Genomic DNA, 22,832 nt, shown 5'->3' with positions numbered 1-22,832 from the left:
TGCTGGCCTCAGCCAATTGCTTACTACTGCTACGGAAACCTTTCCAGACAGCTGTGCTTTCCCCACCCTCTGCTCTCTTTTTGACAATGAAACCTCGTCAAACGTCTCCTTTACTTCAGTACCATCACTTGCTAATCCAGCACACTGAGACAAAAACTCACAGTGCATCTCACATGCCCCGTGGATATTGTAGGGTTACATTCTGTTTGTAAAACCTGCCAGACCTATTTGACCAGAGGTGGCAAGTGGAGTGTGTGTGTGTGTGTGTCTGTCTGTGTCCACATATGAAGTGACGCTTGTCTCAACCAAGTTCAACATGACAATGGAACCAATGACCTAAGGAGGTGGTGGGGTCTCCCACACTGGAGGCATTCAAGACGTGGCTGTGTCAGGGAAGCTCTGACTTGGATTCCTGCACTGAGCAGGGGGTTGGACTTGATGGCCTTGTAGGCCCCTTCCAACCCTACTATTCTATGATTCTATGACTGTCTGCCTCCAGCATGAACTTCACAAATGCCTCTCTGTGATACACCTCTAAGAGGAAAATCTCCTCCAAGCTTGTGGCAGTAAAAACACGGCATTAACGTTAAAACATTGCCAGCTCTTCATATTCAGGCACATGGCTCGGCCCCCGTGGGATCTGCTGTGCTCAGCAAGCAGCAGAAAGGATCAGGTGCAACGCTCTGTGACAATGCACTAGCGCAACAGAAAAACCAAGATGATGCAGCCCCTTAGGACAGCGCAAGTGCGCCATGCAGTTTTGTTGGTGCAGTCTGTGCAAATCAGACATGGGCAGAGAGAGGGACACGGCAGGGAGATGCTGGCAGCAGTAAGCACAACTCCATCCATGTTCTCAGCCCGCACCCCCCATACTCCGTTTCTGTGCTGCACAACTAAACCACAAAGCAACAAACATTAACACAAGAGAAGTGAGAAGTTCTACAGCATGAGCCAGGAACAGGATGCTGACTAGCAAAGAAAAAACTGACCACTACCTCATTTGTATCCCATCCTTCCTCCAAGGACCAAAAGGCAGCATAAATAGGGTTATTACACTTTATTTTATTTTTATCCACACACATATGAACTAACCTTGTGAGTTAGATAAGCCAGAGCGCTTGTGACTTGGACAAAGCCACCTAGTGACTTTCATGGCTGAGCAGGTGGTTGAACTCTGGTCTCCCTAACGTACAAAAGTGCAGCCTAGCGCTCTGTGGACACAGAGAAAGCCCAGACACTGAAAAGGGTTCTTACAAACTGTTATCCCACACTCAACCTCACTTTTGATGGTCAGCATCCGTGGCTATTCCAGTTCTCACATTCAAACATCTGGAGGGCACCAGGTTGGGAAAAGTTGCCTAGATTCCAAGACTAAGGGACAGACAGCAAATCCCCAGATTTGTCCATGCTGCACAAGGGTGGCTGTATCTTCCTCATGCTTGGGGGTCTGCTATTCCAACACACCTCATGAATGTGCTTATCTTAAATGTGAATTCTAATAACTATCTGGCATATCCTGAGCCTTCCCTGCTCCAGGAAGTGTGAATGACACGTATTTAGGGTGCGTGCACTTAGGCAGAGTCCACAGGAAGGAAGAAAAGCAGGAGAGGGTGTGCAAGAGGGTGTGCTTTCACACATGCTTTATGTGCAAAATAATAACAACAACCCCAGAGAATCTCATGTTCAGTTAAGTCACGTGATTGCTGTTCTTTACACCCGGAATAGTCCTCCTCTCTGTGATGGGCAGAGACACACTGAAAAGTGCTAGGCTAAGCCCCCCACCCACCGACACCGTGGTAGCATTCATCTGAGCAAACAGCCCAGGTGTGTAGAATGTGCCTCTAATAAAGGAGAGAAATCTTTCACACAAACACCTACATTAGATCGCATACTGAAAGATGGTTTTGGTTTTCTGCTGTTGAGCACTGACTTTGGCCCAAGCGAGAAACCACCACTTAATTCTGGGAAGAGGTGGGGAAACCGAGCATCATGGCTTCAAGTCACACATCCTTTCTTAGTAGATGTTTCAGGGAGACACAGGTTGGCTACACCCAAGCAGCCCAACAATCCTGCATTCTAAAGCAGCACTCACAGGCCCTGGGAGCGTTGAGGGGACAACCCCTATATCCCAGTTGGAAGAGGGGCCAGCCCACGGCACAGCACAAACCTGTCTGTGCCACATCCCCCGACCGGGCTCGCCCCCCCCCACACACATATTTTCCCCCACCCATGGAACCATATCAGACACCACCACCACCCCATCCCGTTGCTCCCCACTGCTTCCTTGTCACTCCTCCTCCCAGGCCAGTGGAGGCTGGTGGCTCCAGTTTTGGAGGAATGGTGATTCCATCTGGGTTATAGTTAGAACCAGCCAGAACGCTAAAGGTCCTATCGAAGGTGCTGCACCCTATCCCCAAAATGGATTCAGACTGGAATCACTGCCCCTCTGAAACTGGAGCTATCAGCCTCCACTGTCACAGGCAGGTAATACAACCCTCCTCTAGGCCCAGACCACAAGTGCCCACACCAAAAAAATCTACCCAACACCACATGCAAGGGAGTTCTCCCCAAAAGAGCCAGGGTGGTGTAGTGGCTAGAGTGTTGGACTAGGAGCCGGGAGGTCCAGGTTCTAGTCCCCACTCGGCCATGGAAGCTCACTGGGTGACTTTGGGCCAGTCACAGACTCTCAGCCCAACCCACCTCACAGGGTTGCTGTTGTGAGGATGAAATGGAGAGGAGGAGGATCATGTAAGCCGCCTTGGGTTCCTTGCAAGAGGAAAAAAGGCGGGGTATAAATGCAATCAATCAATCAATCAATCAATCATCATCCCCTGCTCACTAATCGAAAAGGGAACGGCCTTACTTGGGACTTATTTCCAAGCAAACACACACAGGATCAGGCTGCAATCCTGCACAGTTAGGATGCGCAAACCCCACTGGCCTGCAAAACTGAGTCATATCTAAGGGTGCAATCCTATGCAGACCTGCGAGTAAGCCCCATTGAAGCCAGTGGGGACTACTTCTGAGTAAAAAGGTATAGGACTGAGTTGTACAACCCAATGGTATGCACTGATCATGCTAACTTAAGACCCGTTGCTTTCAAGAGGCCTTTGCCACTAACTAATAATAATAATAACTTGAGCTGGATTCAGACCATCCATGTCAATGGGATTTAAGCAACTTAACTAAATGCAGGATTGTGGCCTGTACCTGGAACAGCACAACAACATGCTTCGAACTGCCAAAGCTTACACACATCCAGGGATCACAACCTCTTCTCCCTAGAACGGCACTGTGAGATTAACTGTTTAAAGATCTGCTGATAAATTTAAAAGGTGCCTCTGAGTAATGAGGGTGCAATTTTATTGTTTTTAATACAAATACTTACAAAAATTGGAGGTGAGCTCCATTTTAAAAAAGGTGTTCCCTCTTTTCTGACACATACAAGGAAACGCCTCTTCTCAGATATGCCCTGCTACAACATATCTGCATGCATCATCAGAAAAACAAAGGCGGAATCATATTTTTTTTTCTTTCAGAACTGCTACTTTACTCACATGCAAGTTCAGCTGAAATTCTATGCACTCAGAAGTAAGTCCCACTGAGGTGAATGGGATTTACTCCCACGTAAGTGTCTATCGGATTGCAACCTTAATAGATTACTTAATTGATTAAATCTCATATGAGTAAATTGTCTGTGATTTCCTTACTCAGGTCCTCCCCTCCACCCTGCCTCCAAAATGAAGCTGTCCATTCCCTTTAGGACTGAAAACACAAACATCCCCTGAACACCCCCTGCAATTAATCCGTGACATGTGCACAGGCATGGATTCTAGGGCACATAAGTTATGGCCAGAGAAATCACAACGCTTCATGTGTGGCGCTCTCTTGCTTTCTCACTGACACCCACACATCCCAAAGGCTTTGATCGCTAATGCCTCTTTGCCTGCTCCACAGCTGTGTTTTGTCACCTGCCAAATGGCAAGAAGCTATGCAGGAAATCTCCCTCCCTTTCCCCCCATCCCACCATGATGAAACCAAGATTGGGTTGCCCATCCACAGACATCATTGTCCTTTTCAGCCTCTGCTACAGGCAATTCTATCTCCAACATGAATGCTGCAGAAACTGGCAAAAGAAGCGAGGCACAAGGTGACAAGAGCACTTCAAAGATGTTCTGCAGTTCCTCCAGGGCCCCACAGATCTAGAAGAAAGCCCACAGCATACATATCAAGCCCAATTTTGACATTTCCTCTCCAAAATTCTTTATTTATGTTAACTTTTATAAGCCACTTTTCCAGCCAAAAAGGCCCCCAAAGGTGTGTGCAAAAAAAGCAATTGCAAATATAATAAAAATTCAACAGAATGGAAATAAACATTAAGTAATACCATAAAAGATGAGAGCAACAGAACAAATAGGAATAAAATCACCAGCAAAGCCCAGTAGAGTCAAGAGAGCCACCAAGCAGGGAATTGCAGCCAACCAATACTGAAGGCCTGTCAAAATAAAACTGCCTCCACGAAGTCTGAAGATCAATAACAAGGGGGCCAGACAAGCCTTCGGGGGGGCGGGGCAGGGTGGAGTTCCACAGTCTGGGTGTTGCAACCATGCAAGCCCCGTCCGGCAACCCCACCAAATGCACCTTTGATGCTGATGGGATGCAGTGTGGGGCTGCTTGCAAAGAACTCATGTGGGAAGGAGGAGGATGTGGGAGCAGTTGGTCCTTTAAGTACCTCGATTCCAAACACATACAGATATTCACACCTTGTGCACCACTTCCATTAGTAATGGAGATCTATCTACTGTCACCATCAGTTTTGTACTCATAGGAACTATGGATCACTTCCTCCACAGGCACACTTCTGCCACTTGACAGGGTAACTTCTGCAAACTACCCAGAGGATTTTTTGTAGATGGGTGGTGTAGAAATGCAGCAAGTAAATAAGGGCACAATCTTATGCATGTTTAGACAGAAAAAGTCCTACAACTCCCAGCATTCTGCTGGGACTTGTAGGACTGTTTTCTGTCTAAACACGCATAGAATTGCGCTTTAAAGGGTGTTTATTTTAGCTTAGTATAGTGTAACTAAAATAATATGGGCAGAGCAATCCTACTGCCCAATGCAGAACACTCAGACATCAGTGTCTCTGTTGCATCTAAAGCCTCTGAGTAGGCATCCATAGGACTGCACTGACAGGTGTCACAAATTTTCACAATAAAATTTAAATAAGCCAAACAGATGATTATATTATTGGATATAATGGCCATCATCCAACATGAAGTTGGGTGCACCTAAACCCAATGAAATCAATTTATTTATTATATTTCTAATCCACCCAGTAACTAATGTTCTCTAAGCGGATTACAAACAGTTAAAAAACTAAAATGCCATAGAACAGTTAAAAGTAAAAAATACAATAGAAATATTAAAAGGAATAACACACAATATAATGCAAAACAAGAAACAGCACAGGAATCAAGAAAACAGCCATAATAACCTAGAACTAGATCTCTAAAATGCCTGGGAGAAAAGAAAGGTCTTTATCTGCTGCTGAAAAGATAACAACGTTATCTTTTCGTGCCAGGTGAACCTCTTTGGGGAGCTTATTCCACAAGTGGGGTGCCACCAGTGAGGAGGCCCTCTCTCTTGTAGTCACTCGCTTAGATTCCTTTGGCGGGGCCACCCAGTGGAGCACCTCTGAAGATGACCTAAGGGTCCAAGCAGGTACATGTGGGAGGAGACATCCTTTAGACAGTCTGGTCCCAAGCCACTCAGGGCTTCAAAGGTCAACACCAACACTTTCAGTGGGGCTCAGAAATGGACTGGAAGCCAGTGCAGCTGATGAAATCAACCAGCATACCTAATTCTGTGGAAGACTGGCACTAGAATGCACAGATTCAGGTAGCATACAGAATGGAACCCAGCTTCCCTCACTGAAGGCCCAATTGTGGTATTTCAAAGCATGCAACATCGGAAATACTGCAATGTGGGTGGGAGGAACGTCATCATGCAAATGCCCAGACTTTCAAAACAAGTTCTCACTGTCATGGGCTTCAGCCAGCTGGCATTCAGTTTCCTAACCCCTTGACACTCAGCCCCCATTCCTTCCCTGGTCACAACCTCTTTACTTCCTGCCATACCTCTGTCACCACCACCATCACCCCTCCACCTCCACTTCCCAGGCCACTGGAAGTAAAAGGCACCTGTTCAGCCTAATCCACTTCTTCAGCACGCACCTGATCAATGGAGCATCTTATTTCCCCTCTCCAAACACCAATGGGGCCTCCTAGGAAATGAAGCTTCTGTTCCCACTGGATTCGTACAATAAGAGTTAGCAGAGGGTGGCCACGGGGAATAAGTGGGAAGAGAAAAGGGACAGGGTGTGGTTAGTGGACAGCATGAAGCCCAGGAACACAAACAGCTTCTCGGAATAAAGGACACTGTGAGAAATGGGGCTGGTCAGTGGGAGAAGGTGCTGGAACTACCTATAAATAGCTGCCGCTTCCAACGTGGGTTTGTCACAATACGGCCTAAATTGCACCAAGCCGTCTGGTCCTGTTCGGTCTCCCTGTTGGCTTTTGCCAGGAAGACAGAGAAACAAAATGGACGGATTTCTCACTTCGTACATGAAAGGACGGATCTCTCACTTCTTCTTCCAAATGTAAATGTGGCCACAGGGGGAGCTCAACTTGTAGCAGGGCCACCGCACTAGGTGAAGGGGGTTGAACCCTTTCCACCGTTTGCATCTCTCCCTCCCCCAAAGCTGCTACTTGTCCCACAGGAAACGCCACATAGGAACCTCTGTCATACTTGTATGTTTTCTCTATGGGTCAAATAGCAGCTGTGGGGGGGGGGTTTCAACTCAGGAAAGTGGCATGCGGGGGCAAGATCATGGCCCCTATCAGGTGGCAGAGTGGGGGGGGGAGCTGGCTGGTTCTCTCTGGGAAAAAATGCTGGAGATTGATCATGGGTTTCCCAACAACTTTTTCTTTTCTTTTCTTTCCTTAGATGGAGTTCTTAAAATGTACTCAATAGCGCAATGCACTCAAATGTATCAGGGCCAATCCCTGTTCCAGCAATTAGCTGTGGAGCAGAAAAATACAGATATCCTTATTTTTCCCTCTCTGTGGGTAACAGCAGCTTCAGTGGGCTGATTTAAGTTGGGGAAAACAGCATGGGGGAAAGGGTTAAAGCTCCCCCAGTGTCACACAGAGATGTAAAATTTCTGAAAAGTTTGAAGCCATGGGGGGAAAATGGCTTCGGAGGCGGGAGGTGTTTGGGAAAAAACAGACATTTGGGGGGAAATGGAAAAAGAAGCAATACTTTTTTTCAGCACTTTTTACACATCTTGTTGCCCTAAGACAGCCTTTCCCAACCTGGTACCCTCCAGATGTTTTGGACTTCAATCCCCAGTATCCTCAGGCAGCATGGCCAATGATCAGGAATGCTGGGTGATGTAGTCCAAAATAGGGCACCAGGTTGGGGAAAGGCACCAAATTGGGGTAGGCTTCTTTAGGAACATAAATCATAGTATGTATAGTTTGGTTTGCTCATAAAACTATCATTAAAATTAAAAACTATTAAAAATAAACTCAATAAATGTGTAATTACTGTCTGAATAAAAAATGATTTTAAATTTAATATACCAAACAAGGTAATTTTATGAGCAAAGTAAGTTATACATATTAATTTTAGGTTCCTATTTTATGTCTGACCAGTAGACCCTGAAACATCTGAATCATCCTAGAAGCCAGAAGAAGCAGGAAGAACTGGAGGCAGAGGAAGACTGGTATACAGCATCTGTTCCTGTTTGTAAGTAAATTTAGGGAAATTCCTAAACCTGTTCTGGTTTGTGGAATGGAGTTTAGGGAAATCTGGTCTGAAGGAAAGCTATTGCTGCTGTCCCATCAAATCCGGTGGCAGTGGCAAGATGACTTACAGTGACCTCATTCGCACAATCGAAGGGTGGTTAATAAGTCACCCTGTGTGGGCTGGTCCCATGCCAGGAGGATTAGCATGCTTAACTTCGCCAGTGTAGTATCTTGTGCAAACCCAGCCAGGCTGGCTTGTTGCTGTGGGTGCCCACAAGCCCTTTGACATCGCATGGGTGCTGTGGGCTGTGGGGTGGGGTACAGCACTTTTATCCCACGGGTTGGACAGCACTCTGGCTCTTATGTGGCTCAGGGCTCACTTAAGAATGAGGAGACAGAGATGGTTCTCTTGTGATGAACAACCACTGAGCGTCCACACAAACAAGGAGACACACGCACACATTTAGGCTATCTTTGGAAAGAGTCCTTCATTTCTCTCTGCCATGGACTCCCCCCCCCCCGCCGCCACCACCCCCGGAGTAACAACTCTTGCTTACTTGTTAGGGTGAACAGCATGGCAATGTAAGGGCAGATTTCCTATCTGTGAATTCACTGCAGCCTCAGGATGGTCCCTGAAACAGGCCGGGCCTCCAATCTCCTCTAGACACACCTGTGTGGCCGTAGCAGCCCTTTTACTGGAGGCTGCTGGCAAAGACAGGAATCCTGCTCCTACTGTCCAGGGTGGATGACCAGCAGCCCCCTGACCTGGGATTCACACACAAGGCTTAAGAAGACCAGGGGAAAAGAGAAGGCGGCCCTTGAGAATCCAGATGATTTGCTCTACTCCAGTGGAAAAACATTTAATATCAATAATGATTCCAAGAGTCTTCCCCTCATTTCCTGATCTGAAAAGGAAACCAAAGGGCGGGGGGGGGGGGGGAGAAGGGATACAAGAGGCAGGAAATATTTCCCAGGCACTAAACTCTGAAATGGAATGAGGTACTGGAGAGGCACCAAACCACCATGGCCAACGGTGAAACACATACGCTTCTGTTTACGCTGGAGAAGGACAGCCACTAGGATGCTGCTGCACAGGCAGTCGGGGGAAGAAAAATAGCAGGCCTGCCGCAAGCGGGCCTCAGCCAGCCTGATGAATGGGCAGTATTGAGAAAACCCACGCGGAGGGGGACATTAATAGTTCAGGACTCATCGCCAGGGCATGCCAGCCTGCCCAAGCGTTCTGCCTCTGCTGGCACTGACGCCCAGACAAGGGTGTGCGTGTGCGTGTGTGTGTGTGAGGAAGAGAGAACGATCTCAGGACAGGCGCAAGAATGGGGGCTTTGCAAGGGCTGGGGGGTAATCCCGCTGGCCCCCGAAGTGGGGAATTACACAGGCTTTAGACAGAACTAGGGAGATAAACAGCTAAATGGCCAGACTTTTCTCAAAGGATGGGTGGATAACTCTTAACAGATTCTGTCTCCGCCTGGTACCCTACATCAGCCAACAAGCTAATATTGGGGCAATATAATTCTCTTATATTGTGATGGTACAGAAAAGATGCTTTGCTGTTGCCAGAGAATGGTCTGCTCTTGTTATTGGTCCTTTGTGACTCACCGTGCCCACCCACGGCAGCCATTTTACAGCGGTTTCATAAGCGATTTAGTGCGAAGTTAGAGCAGTCTGAATTTCTTTGCGACAGATAATGTCATCACCAATCCGCTGCCAACCAGCCTCTTCCCTCTTGAAAAGCTGCATTTTCTGAAACTTCTTTTTCTCTGACTTTTAGGCTGAAAGTGGCTCCCTGGCGGTTTACCACGATGTGCCATGTCCTCCCCGCATTACATCCTGGGTGTGCCTCTGCGACCTGGCAGTGATGAGGTCGAGGGGGTGGGACGGCCCACTCCCTCTTGTTTCCCCAATGGAAATAGTTTTTTCCACTGACGAAATCCCCAGGAGCCACAACAATGACCCCTCACGTTGCCGCAGTAGTGGGGACACTCAATCATCTTAGGTAGCCTGCTTTTAATCTTTAACATATCCCCCCTTCTGTGCATGTTAACTCAAAGTAAGAAGTAAATCTTGCTCCCCTGCAGTGAAAGGGCTAACTTTAGTAACTTGCCCTAAAGCGTTCTTTCACTTCTTCGATGCTTTCTTAAATCACTATTGCAATGCTGTGCTTCCTTGATGTTCTGTAGTTTCAAGACATTTTTCTGTTGTTATGTAAAGTTCTTTCTCCACTTAGTCACAGTAATGATCTTTCAGTTTAGAGGAGCTTCTCATTGAGAGCAGGGAGGAGAAAGGGAGAAAAGGGGGGGTTGGAAGCAATAACTCCATGGAAGAGTGCTGGAATGGGGAAAGACTGGGGGGCTCGGCTACTTTCAGGGGGAGCCTTCAGATGCTGCACTCAAGAATCGGGGATTTTGGCTTCTCAAGGCAGAAGTACACACATGGGGAAAAATGGGGTGGGAGGAATAACTCCATGGCAGATTGCTGGAATGGGACAAAATTAGGGTGGGGGAAGCTTTCAGGGGGAGCCTTCAGATGCTGCACTCGAGAACTGGGGATCTGGGCTTCTTCAGGGAAATCTGCGCACATTGGGAAAATTAGTTGCTCTCCATTCATAATAAAGTAGTAGCAGGGGCGAGCCTGGACAGGAGTGGGAAACAACCCTCTCTCATTGGCTGAGCAGCCCCTGCCAGTTTGATGACATTCAGTTTTACTCCCCCCACCCCACCCAGAAGTATGTTCCTTTCAAGCGCCGTGTGACCCCTGTAAACTGGATTTTAAAGATATGGTATGCTCAGCTTATCTTGCTTCGTGTGTCCCTCACAGATTCCATGAAAATCCAGGTGATGCTCCAATGTGCTTCTCATTCTCATTCTCAGCCAGGACAGCTAGACTGGTGGGGACGAGGGAGAGGGCCTTTTCTGAGGTGGCCCCCACTCTGTGGAACTCCCTCCCTAGGGAACTCCGCCATGCCCCCTCTTTAATGAGCTTCCGTCGTGCATTAAAAACGTGGTTGTTCAGGCAGGCATTTGGGGTAGGTTAGGGTATTTTAGAAAATGTTTTTACTGTAGAATGTTATTGTTTTAAACGGTTTATTGTATGTTGTACATCGCCCAGAGTGGCTGGGTGACCAGCCAGATGGGCGATTAATAAATTTAATAATAATAATAATAATAATAATTCTGTTGTCGTGAAGATCCCCCACCCCAGGACAGTTTCTCAGATTCCCCAATGTGCCCACGGGTTCAAAAGGCTGCAGCAAATAGTCACTTGCAGGAGGAGGAACAGACAAACCTCACACACCCCACGCCATTTCCAGCTCCTAACTGAATACTGCCAGTTGTGGGACAAAAGCACAGTGTGGGCTGTGTCCTACCCGCACCCCCATATCTCTACACTGTCCTCTCCAATTTAGCTTGTATTGGTTGCATCCCACCTGGCTGTGCTGGTGACCAGCCTACAGCATGGAAGTCTCACCGATATGTGGCTATAGCAGGGGAGGGAAACAGTGCTGGGCCCCAATCAGCCCTCTGATCAGAGAGCTGGGGATTCCCCTGCATCACTTCCTGCACTGCTCATGCCCCCAACTACTAATTGTAGGTTAACTGTGGGGTGTTTAACCCACAATTAACTTACAGTGTCTGGGTTCAGACGTCACATGGAAACCCCTGATCAGCTGTTCATAGACTGAATGTTCAAAGGGCTACGGAATGCACCTGGCGCGTTGTCATTATGTGCAAACCAGGTCGTTCTGTAACTATTACACTGTTTCTTTAAAAGATTTCTTCTGGTAAGAAAAAAAATGGAAGATGGGTGGGAAAGCATGGGACAGCTACAAACTGAAGACAACATTGTCTGGACTCCCCATAAAACTCCATGAATGAAGTAGCGTAACTGCACAATAAAAGCATCATCTGGAAGCACCGTTCATTCTCCAAATGTTGGTTTAGGGACCAGAAGTGCATTCTAATGCCTAATCCCAGCCACTCAGGGCAGTCAGACCCTATAGCAGGGGTGAGGAACACGTCGCTCTCTAGATGTTGTTGGACTACAGCCCCCATTATCCCTGAACATTGGCCATACTAGCTGTGGCTGATGGGAACTGGAGTCCAACATCATTTGGGGGGCCACAGGTTCCTCATGCTTGCTCTGTAATGACGTCATGGTCACCTGACAGTAAGTAAGAGCTTTGGGGTTCTAGAACAGCACAAGTGGTAGGAAGTCCCCAAAGGGAGTAGGGCTGCATGAGGCATTTGCTTCCTGACACAGACCCCCAAGAGGTCTCTCCACTTTTTGCTTCCCCATCACCCAGAGTATTTTACAGAGGAAACTCAAAGGAAGTGATCAAAGTATGGAGTATCTCACAACTTTTGGAAACACTTCTGTATGTGTATTTCTTTGTTCCTTACAAGTGTGATTCTGAGCAACATTTTACCACGCCTTGGCTCAAATTTGGTATGGCTGCTGGGGGTCAGATGAAGATGCTCCAAGGCTGGACTCAGCCTGCAAGTGACCATGTCTGACTCAGTCATATGCGAATTAAGTCTGCCTTATATTTGAATAAATTAATATATGCAAATGAAGAAAGGCTTTTTCTCTGGCACAGGAAGCAGGATACAGCCATATCATCCACTACCCTTCTCTCTAAGAACATTTCAATCTTCAGCCTAGATGTCAAAAATAAACCCCATTGAATTCAATGAGGCTTGCTTCCTTTTCAAGTGTTTGGAAATGCAACTTACTGGCATTTTGACATTCCCAGACTTAAACCACAAGGGCAAAATGGTGCTCTCTTCTGGCCAAGAATAACCCACATTCAATACTTTCTTGGTGGTGTGTGTATGTGTGTTTTGTTTAAAGCCCAATAAAATCCATTTTCAAACTACTGGGAAAATATTGCCTCCAAATAAAGAGTAAACATCAGGGTCTCTAAAGCTACCCTTAATACCAATGGTGGACAGACTTCATGATTGCAGGATCTACTCTGGGGTTTTTTACATGACCCTGAGGTCCACCAACCGGAACCAGGTGCAAAATAGTGGCTCATGGGATGGATAAAAAGGTAAAGGTGTCCCCAACCAGTCGTGTCCGACTCTAGGGTGCGGTGCTCATCCCCGTTTCTAAGCCGAAGAGCCAGCGCTGTCCGAAGACGCTTCCGTGGTCATGTGGCCGGCATGACTGAACACCGAGGTGCACGGAACGCTGTTACCTTTCCCGCCAAAGCGGTGCCTATTTATCTACTTGCAATTTCTTGCTTTCGAATAGCTAGGTTGGCAGGAGCTGGGACTGAAGACGGGAGCTCACTCCGTCGCGCAGCACTCGGGTCTCAAACTGCTGACCTTCCAGTCTGCAGTTCAGCGTCTTAACCACTAAGCCAACGCGATCCCTCCTTGGTATTATAGGTGCTTGTGAGCACATGCTCAGCCCAGGAAATCATTTTAAGTACCAGAATTGAGCTCCCAGGCCCTTCAAACAAACATCTAGTTTTCCCTCAAGCTATCATAATGTGCTTATTTGTCTTTTATTTGCAGCTGTTGATAAGCAGGGGGAAGTCAGAAACTCTTGCTGATCTACTGTAAATCGCCCGGAAATCTACCTGTAGACTGGGATCTACTGGTTGATCTGTCCACTCCTCTATACCTAGGAAAGGTTCCAGAGGTGAAGCTGGATTAGTGTACAGCAACAAAGACAACCAAGAGCCTTGAGGTACCTGACAGGCTATTATGGCAGAAGCTTTCCATTTCACCAGATGCAAGGAAGTTTGCTCTCTTTCTGTTCCTTCCAACCTCCTAGGAGCATCGTTAGAGAAAGGTAGGGATGGCGGAGAATTTCTCCCCGAAACTTCGGGGGGCCGAGCGCCAACGTGTTCGGCCCCCCGAACAAGTTTCGGGGAGAAATCCTCCGAACCCCCCCGCCCCCCGCACACACCCCCCCGGGACGGGACTTACCTTCACCGAATGTCCCTCCCAGTGGCGGGTCCGGCCGGCGGTTCGGCGGGTGTTCGAGCGGGGCGGGAGCGGCAGCCGGTCTTTCGACCGGCTGCCGCCGCCACCACTGCAATCAAAGAAAAAAAAAAACACGCCCCCTGATAGGCTACGTGACGATTCACATAGCCTATCACGGCTGGATCTGCAAAGTCAGCCGTGATAGGCTACGTGACGACTGACGTAGCCTATCACGGCTGACTTTGCAGATCTAGCCGTGATAGGCTACGTGAATCGTCACGTAGCCTATCAGGGGGCGTTTTTAAAAAAAAAAAAAAAACTTTCGCGTTCGCGGCCGGGCGAAGCGGGAAGCCTCCCCCCCGGCCTGAATTTCGGCCGGGGCGAGGCGGGAAGCCTCCCCCCCCGGCCTGAACTTTGCGGGGGGAGCAGCGAAGCGCCTCCCCCCCACCGTGAACGTCCTTCGACGACAGGTAAGGGACTTTCGTCCACCCCTAGAGAAAGGCGCATACCTGGGCCAAATGACATCGTCTGCCTTAATACATACCTGCCTCTTCCCTTTGAGCACAGCAGGCTTGCAGTGACTAGGAGACATCAGGACTTGCTCCCTTGGCGCACCAATAAGGGGTGTTGTAAAACGCAAAAGCCTTTTAAACTATAGGATGCACTGCCACCTTTCCTTCCATAGTCTGCTCATTGCTTTGGGGTTTTTTCTCTCTCCCCACCTTTTGACTCTGACATGCCCACTGCTTGGAGCTTGCCTGCAACCAAAGTTTGAAGAGGGAAGGGGAAGGACAGGCAGAGTTCCCTGTGGAATACCGGTATGTCATATAGCATCTGATTTTACTGCCTTAAACCGGAACTTTGGGTTCTACAGCAGCTCAGCTCAGCTCAGCACAGCACAAGATTTAATTGGCCCTCACAAACTTATTTTCCCCCTTCACCTTCAGCTTCTCCCACCTAGCTGCAGGCAAGAGATTATACCAAAAGGAGGGTTAGGGGGACACGACATCGTGTTCCAGGAAGTGCCAGGGAGGCGCACGCTGAGGGCCTCATGGCGCTGCCCGAGGAACACAGGAAGCTGCCTTACCCTGAGTCAGGCCATGGGTCCATCTGGCCCAGTACTGTTGACGGTGACTGGCAGCGACTCTCCAGGGTTTCCAGTAGGAGTTTTACTTGCCCCACGTGGAGATGCTAGAGACTGAAGCCGGGGCCTTCTGCACGCAAATCATGTACTCCACCACTGAGCTATTGTCCCTCCCCATGGGGCATTTAAATAAATTTTGCTGTTTAAAAAACACACACACACAAAAACCCTCACCTATCTCACCTCATAAAGTTAATTAAAATATGTACAACCCTCACAGCCCCTCCCAATTCCTCTGAAGAGCTACCCCTCTGAAAAGAGCTACTTGTCACCCAACACTTTGGGGAAAGCGTGTTCACAGGGCTGCAGAGGAAGGAATCTGGGGCTATTTGTTTGCCAGCTGCCATTATCCAGCAATGAAATGACAACAGGAGTTAACTGGAGTGGCAGGAGAGATAACTACAGCTCACTTATACATTCCTATATATGTCTACTTGGAAGTAAGTATCATTATGTTCAATTGTGTTTTCTCCCAGGAAAGTATACACAGGACACCTTTATTTTTTGCAGACTAATCATCTGCGTGTGTATGCAGAAATAAGTCCCGAGTTGTGAGCATGGCACTGCAGGTGTAATAAATGCCCACCCAAGTCTACTCTACTGGCTAACTTTTCAGCTCAATCCTGTGCACGTTTTGCCATGGACTCTAGCTTCAGTGGTGAGAGAAAGGCACTCTGTACATGCTCAGAAGTACTTTGAGGCTCTGGCAGCAGCTCCTCATTCTGTTGCTCTCTTCACAGAGGGAGAGCATGTGCAAAGCGGGGGCTGCCTGCATGATCTAGAACAGCTGGGCTTGTCAGCCTCAAATGTGCCCACAGTAAGTTTTAAGGTAAGAGGACTCAAAAAGGCAGCGTCTCGTCCTGTCTTAAGGAATGCATGCGTTTTAAGGAATGCATTTAGGTACAGAGGAATTCTGCACCTTCCAGTTTAGTTTGACCAACTCAAAAGCAAGCACACCAGCCAGCATCCTCCAGGGGATGGAAAAAGAAAATGCGGCAAAGAGCCAAGATCTCTGCCCAGGGGTGTGGGAGGGCTGGCTCTGGACCTCTGCGCTGCCATGCGCCTCTTGCTTGTAGGATGGGCTGCCGCCGCTCTCGTCTAAGTGCAGGTGTGGAGCCACTGGCCAGGCAGTGACGGCCAATCTCCAGCTAAATGGAGACGCTCTTCAGTGCAATTCTATACATGTCTACCCAAAAGTAAGCCCCATGGAGTTTAATGGGTAAAATCCAACATAAGCCTTACTTAGAGCAGACGCACTGAAATGAATGGGACTTAAGTTAGTCATGACGAACTTGTCACATTCATTTCAATGGGTCTACTCTAAGTACAACTTATGTTGGATTTTACTCAGTAAGTTAACCAAAATATCTACAAACAATAGCATTAAACAGCAGTCGGTAACAAGCTTAGAGTGGTCAGGCACTGGAAATAGGCTTATCTATGCTGAGCCCAGGCTCACCTTTTGTTTTTTTAATGTAAAATACTTATATGCTACACTTCATTAACACAAAGTGGTTTGTTTTGCTTGCTTCCTTGGGCATTTTTATGGAAAGGCAGGGGATAAATGTAACAAATAAAAACTAAATGTGAGTCCTGTTCCCCAGCCTTTGGCAACTTTTCCTCTTGTTTATGAGCCCCTGAGAGGGCTGGACTTGCAGAGGGCTGGACTTGCAACTGATACAGTCAGTATTCACACACTTAAGACAACAACTTGCCCTTTACTTGTGAGATAGAGCAGTGAACCTCCAATCTGTGCAGGTGTGACGATCCATACTCTGTGCCAACACTGATGCCTGTGCAAGATGAACACAAGGGGAGTGGGAAGCAGAGAGGCAGCTGGCAGGGCACCGTACAAGACCCCCTTGCCTCTTTGGGGCATAGTTCGTGGGTGGGTGACATCAGCACTGGCAACATATCAATGGGTTGGTCTGGATCACTCTCTTGAACAAAGGGACTCCAGCCAAGCATTTGACGAGTCAAATGCTGTCCAATAACTACCAAGTATTTTAAAGCATAAATTTTATAAGAACAACAAAAAAGATACTTCGGTCATCAACGGATTTGATAATTAGGCTCATTACAAAAACAAACTGGTTAAGTGCTATTGTGATGATTTTGAATGATAGTTCATTACAATTTTCACTTTTAACAATATTAGGTAAGCTTTCAATGGAACGATTCACTCAGCAGTTCTTCTTTTTGGCATTTATCCTAGAACACCAGGATCAGCCTACAATGAATAAAATTAAAACAGAAATGAAGCAAAGTAACAGCAACTTTTTAAAAAAAGCCCAATTCAAAGACAATTCCGCAAAGCAGGCCACAAGCCAATCCTTCCAATATTAGCATCATGGCTTCATGGGATATTTGACAATATCTGATTGTGTCAAAAACAACCACCACCACCAGGAGGCCATCTGGCAGTACTTGCCAGTCAGTATTGGCCAGCTGCACAAGAGACCCAACCAAATGTATTCCTGGCTAATCCATGCTGTCAGGTGATTTGGAGTAGCTTGCTCCCTTTTATAGGTACCAGTTACGGACATCTGGAGAGAGCAGAGCAGAATCCTTGAATGAAGGCCAGGATGCAAAATGACAACACAAAGTCTTTGTTGTTGTTCAGTCGTTCAGTCATGTCCGACTCTTCGTGACCCCATGGACCATAGCACGCCAGGCCTTCCTGTCCTGCGCTCTCTCCCGGAGCGTGCTCAAGTTGCACAAAGTCTATGCTGGCCCAAAACTTTCAGCTACTGTTCTGCACAGGAAATGCCCACACTTGCAGTCTTAATCCTGTGCCTTTTGGTCTCTAAAACATTTTTTAAATCCAAATAAGGTTAATGCCACATTGTAGTACAGGAAGCAGCCATTTTAACTGAAACAATGGTTCTAAAAAAGAGCGATTAAATTCAGAGGATGGGATGGTGGCGGAATGCACATTATCTGGTTCCTGGGAACAGACTTGGCCTTAAAGATGCTCACTAGCAGCAATTCTGTGCGTGTCCCATGATTCCAGAAGCCATGGCTGCATTTTGACAGAATGCTAGAACTGAAATAAAGAATTCTGGGATACTGTACAGGGTTTGGGAGGAATATACAAGGATTTCACCAACAAAAGCATGATAGGTCATTGGAAGGGAAACACGAAGATAACCTACAAGCTTCACAGTTGAGGCACACATTGCTTCGGACATCACATAGTGGGAGATCAATGCAGGTGAATCACAGGAAATGAGCATGTTATGCGTCGCTTAGTTTAGCCCTCAGCCACCAGATCCATCAGCAATGGCAGACCTGTTCTGATGCCATTCCCATTCCCACCGAGGAATTCCTGTGGATGCCCGATGTTTGTGTCCGGAAGGCCCCAGGCTCCATCCCCGGCAGCATCTCCGGGGAGGGCTGGGAAAAACCTCTGCCTGAAATCCTGCAGAGCCGCCGCTGCCAGCCGGTGTGGACAAGACTGAGCTGGATGAGCCAAGGTCTGGCTTGGCATAAGGCAGCCTCCTATGTGGGACTGCACAAATGGCGCTCCTGGCTGCAGCCCCTCTAGGCCCCAAGAACCAACAGCCACATATTCTGGAGCAAGGGAGGCTGTTGATGTGGCTTGCAATTTGTGGTTAGGTGAGGGGGCAAGAGGAAATGGGATTAAAAGAGGAAAGATAAAACTGATCTGATGTTCTTGGGATAGCAGAGAGTCAAGGCATTTAACACAGCTCCGGTAGTTGCTCTTTGGTCAGGAGGCAGCGCCCCAAAGAAGGCAAGAGCTATTTCCATAAAAACTGCCTTGCCAGATCAGACCAACGTGCCCCCTTCGCTCAGCATCCTGTCCCCAGCAGCCATCACCCAGCTGCCTCAGGGGTCCTACTCATGGGGCATGAAGGCACTGCAGCTCAGGGGCAGAGCAGCCACTTTGCATGCAGAAGGTTCCAGACTGAAACCAGTTAAAAGACAGCTCAGGCAGCAGAAAGGGTTGGGAAAGAGGCCTCTCTGCCCACAACCCCGGAGAGCTTCTGCCAAGTAGAGTACACAGTACTGGTCTAGATGGACAAATATTCTGACCTGTAAGTGATATGGGGTGGAAAATATTCTATTACATTTTTCTGCAGTAAAAATTTCCAACTTTAGAAATGAGTTGTTTCATAAGAAGAATTAGTAACATAATGAATTTACACAATACAAATCAAATTGGACAATCGGAATGGACACAACATTAGTCAAAGCTAAAGCCAAAGTTGTGACTTTTTTCAGGTGACTATCCCTAGGAAGCACATCGGATTCATACACGCAACTTTTCAGGCATGCTAAAAATTAGTATGTTAACAGTTTTCAGTATCTTCATGTTTTCCCCTAAACCAAAATAATTCAGGGTGAGTGTGCGCTATTGAGTTAACATAACATACTTCTTTTTAGTTTTGTTTAATAAATGTAAGTCAAATTAACATGTTAAATCAAGTCCCCATCTATTGAGGGCAGTGGAAAACTTTCTGGAAAACCCACATCACTGTGTCTAAGGCAGCTCCCCTGTGTACCTCTGTACATGGAGGTCTGTTGGCTAATAGCCACAGATAGCTCTACCCTTTGGGGAATATGATTATTAATAAAGAACTGTCAGAGCAGCATGGCTCTACCCCAGAACCCTTTTTCAGGACCAAACTCCTCCTGGAACATGAGGGAGCAACCGCAAGGAGGCATCAGCAACTCCCTTCCCCACTGAGCACCCACAACCAGACTATGCATACCTGTGCTTTAAGTAGAAGTGTTTCTAGCGAATGGAGGGGCCCTTCTTTCGAGACCACAGGCTGTGGAACCCACTCCCAAGGGAGGCTGAGTTCACTCTGTCTCTGCTGTCCTTCTGCCGGCACACAAAGACCACTTTATTCAAGTCGGTTGGATGCTGTTTTTATTTTTACTGTAACTGTTATGGGTTTTTTGGTATTTTAATGTATTTTGTTGTTTTAATTCATTTAATTATGCCTATAAGCCGCCTTGTGTGCCAGTTTTTGGTAGACAGGTGGAGTACAAATTAATTAAATAAATAACTATGCACGTTTGTAAGAAAATCAATAAATGTTTGAAAAAAACGAACTGGTGCCCAACTCAGAGGGTGTGCTTTCCTGCCAGGACTGGTACTACATGACAAGCGGAGGAGAGAGGGGAGCTTGTTTCCCACTCCTCCCTCTCAGCGGAGGAGAGAGGGGCTTGTTTCCCACCCCCGCTCCCCAGGCTCGTCTGAATCAGAGAGCAAGTAATACCAATTCTGTAAGTAGCCTGCCTTGCCCATTCATCAGACTGCTACACCTCCCCGTCAGAATGGCGATTTACTTCAATGGAACTAACTAGCCTGCCTTGCTCAGGGAAAAACACGCCACAGCGCTACACCTCCCTGTCAGAATGGCTATTTACTTCGGTGGGACGGGCAGTCCTCCTGTAGGAGGGGAGATGGCGGCTCCCCCCCCCCACTTCATGAATGAGGAACAGCAGAGAGGGGAGCTCCTACTTTGCTCCTGGACCCCACCATCCCCATGGCCTCTCGCTGGCTTGCAGATCACTCCAGAAAGGCAGGCTGCTTGTTGTGAATGGGCAAAGGGGCTACCGAAGGAAGCGGGAAAGGAAGCCTCCCAAAGCCCCTACTGTGAAGGGGGGGTGAGGGAAGGAGGGCAGCGGCCCCACCCCTCGACCATGTCACTGCCAGGTCAGAGGCACGCCCAGGATTTAATGTGGGGGGGCACGCAGCGCTTGGACCGCTTGGGAGCTGCTTTAACTTTTAAGAAAGGAGTACTGAGTCTCTGAAAATGCGGCTTTTCAGGACGGAAGCTGCTGGCTGGCTGCAGATTGGAGAAGACATCACGAACGACCTCAAAGTGCTCCCCCTCCACACTAAGTCGGCCATGAAGATGGCCCGCAGTCTTAAGCCCCAGAACTTACTGTTTTAGAAGGTAAGCATCAGCACATTGCAACAGCTCTTTCCTCTATGAAGTTTTGTTTGGGCCTTTCTCAGGGGCTTCCCTCTTTTAAGATGGTCCATACAACACAGATGATGCTTCTATGTAAGTAGTAACAAGACGCCACATGTGGAACACATGTATTGATCCTACATGTGGACTTTTTCCTTTGCACACACACATGCAGCTGCAATTGGCCGCACCTTTTTAACGCATGTGCATGCAATGGAAAACTGATGCGTAAGATTACTGTATGTTACAATCCACACGGAGGTTTTGCGTGAGTTCCTTTGCCAAAGCGGGCCTGAATTCATACCCACAGAGCTATTCCATGCATTTGTAAGGCACGTTTGCCACAAACTGACACGCACAGCAAAACTACACGTTATGCACAGAGGTCCTTCCAAAATTCTCATCCTCAGGTTGAGTTCTTCCCCGTGACGTGTAGGTTCAGCGTCACATGCTGCAACATCAGCATATCACCCCACCTCCACCTCAAGCCTTGTCTACACACGTGCTGCAGAATGTGCGGATGACCACACTTTGGAAAAAACCCCCGCACTTCGACCCATAACTGTATTTCAACTCTTTTGTGGAAGCCGCCCTGGGGGGGCATTTGCCCTAAAAGGCGGCTCAGAAACATCATAAATACATAAAAACTTCCCGCAAGCACGAAAAGACAGCGTCAAGGAGAAAGCTGCCGTAGGACCGGCTGGCTTTCGACTTGCGAGGAAGTGTTAGCGTGGTGAGGCGCGCCGAGCGGTGACCAGCCGCCTGCAGCACGGAGCGCGCGAGCAGTCCACTGAACCGCCCCACCCCGCCGCGGGGCGCGTGGAGGCGCGCAACGCCCCGAGCCACACGCGCATTCGCGGGCGCGCCCCGGCCCCGGCCCCTCCGCTCGAGGCGGCGCGCCAGGGGCCGTTCCAAGGCGGGAAGGCTCCCGGGGAGCCCAACGCGTGGCGGGCGCCGGCAGCGCTTGCCCGCACGCCCGGGGACGACGGGGCGGGCGGGGCCGCTTACCTGGCTGCCCTCTGCGCCGCCGCAGGAGCCGGGAGAAGGCGCGCCTCCTGCCGCCGCCAGGCGGGGCGCGCCGTCGGGAGCCGCTCGCCACGGCCGGGCTCGCCATCAGCCGCTGCGCCCGGACCGGAGGCGCCTCCCTGGCTGGCGGGCCGGCCGCGCCGCGCGGGCTGGCGGAGGGGCGGCCGGCCAGGCTCCTCCCCGGCCACGCCCTCGCCCGCCGCCCGGTCCCCCGCGGGCCGCAGGGCAGAGGGGGCGGCTCCGCCGGCCTCGTGGCTTGGCGCCCCGGGGACGACCCGCCGCGCCGCTCGGAGCCCCTCGGGAGCGCCTGAGGGTCGTCTGCGAAAGCCACGTGCAGGCTCGCCCGGGAAACAGCCCGCTTCGTCGCCGGGATTCAGCAGGGCTGACTCCCGAGCAAATACGCACAGGACCGGGCGGGAAGGCCGCGGGTCTTCGCCAGGAGCGCCCATCCCGTGACCTCGACGGGGCCTCCTCCCACCGGTGGGCTGCGAGGGGCGCTCGCCCGGCGGCCCCGCACCACGCTGTCAGGAGGCGAGGCGAGGCGAGGCGCCGGGGCGGGGGCCGCTTGCGGCAAGGCTCTCCGCGGGCCCTTCTGCCGCTCCGGCCCCCTTCGCGAGGCGTCCGCTGGGCCGGGCAGGCGACGGCCCGGGGGTCGTGCGACGCGTGGCCGCGAAGGCAGCGGCCGGCTGGCCGGGGGCAGCCGCGGCTGCCAGGGGCTTGAAAGATCCCCCGCTCTTATCGGCGGGCGGCCGGGCCAGAATCGTCGTGTGCCTCCCTCGTGCGAATGCAACGTGGCCGGTTCCGCTCCCTCCTGCACGATCGGACATCCTTGCCGCAAGCCAGTCAAACAAGAAACCTGTTTGGATCAAGACGTCTTAACATCCCATTGCGCCAAAGTTGGGCAACGCCCGCTTTGGGGCCCCCCGACGCGCCACGAAAGCTTGCGCCG

The 22,832-nt window shown here is 49.3% G+C and overlaps 1 protein-coding gene across 1 annotated transcript in view; it reads right to left on the bottom strand.

The window, feature by feature from the left end:
* Positions 1–22,047, bottom strand: part of STARD8 (StAR related lipid transfer domain containing 8) — a 127,404-nt gene extending 105,357 nt beyond the window's left edge. The window contains exon 1 of the mRNA XM_084814275.1: positions 21,866–22,047. Coding sequence (XP_084670401.1) covers positions 21,866–21,971 — 106 coding nt within the window. The 5' untranslated portion in view covers positions 21,972–22,047. The remainder of the gene's footprint in view (positions 1–21,865) is intronic.
* Positions 22,048–22,832: the final 785 nt, after the last annotated feature.

The sequence above is a fragment of the Heloderma suspectum genome, chromosome 9 (genome assembly GCF_057233095.1).
Source record: "Heloderma suspectum isolate Gila_16-S chromosome 9, 16-S_ref, whole genome shotgun sequence".
In the NCBI taxonomy this organism is placed as follows: domain Eukaryota; kingdom Metazoa; phylum Chordata; class Lepidosauria; order Squamata; family Helodermatidae; genus Heloderma; species Heloderma suspectum.
Note: the sequence above shows the minus strand (reverse complement) of the source record. Positions and strands in the feature narration are given on the sequence as shown.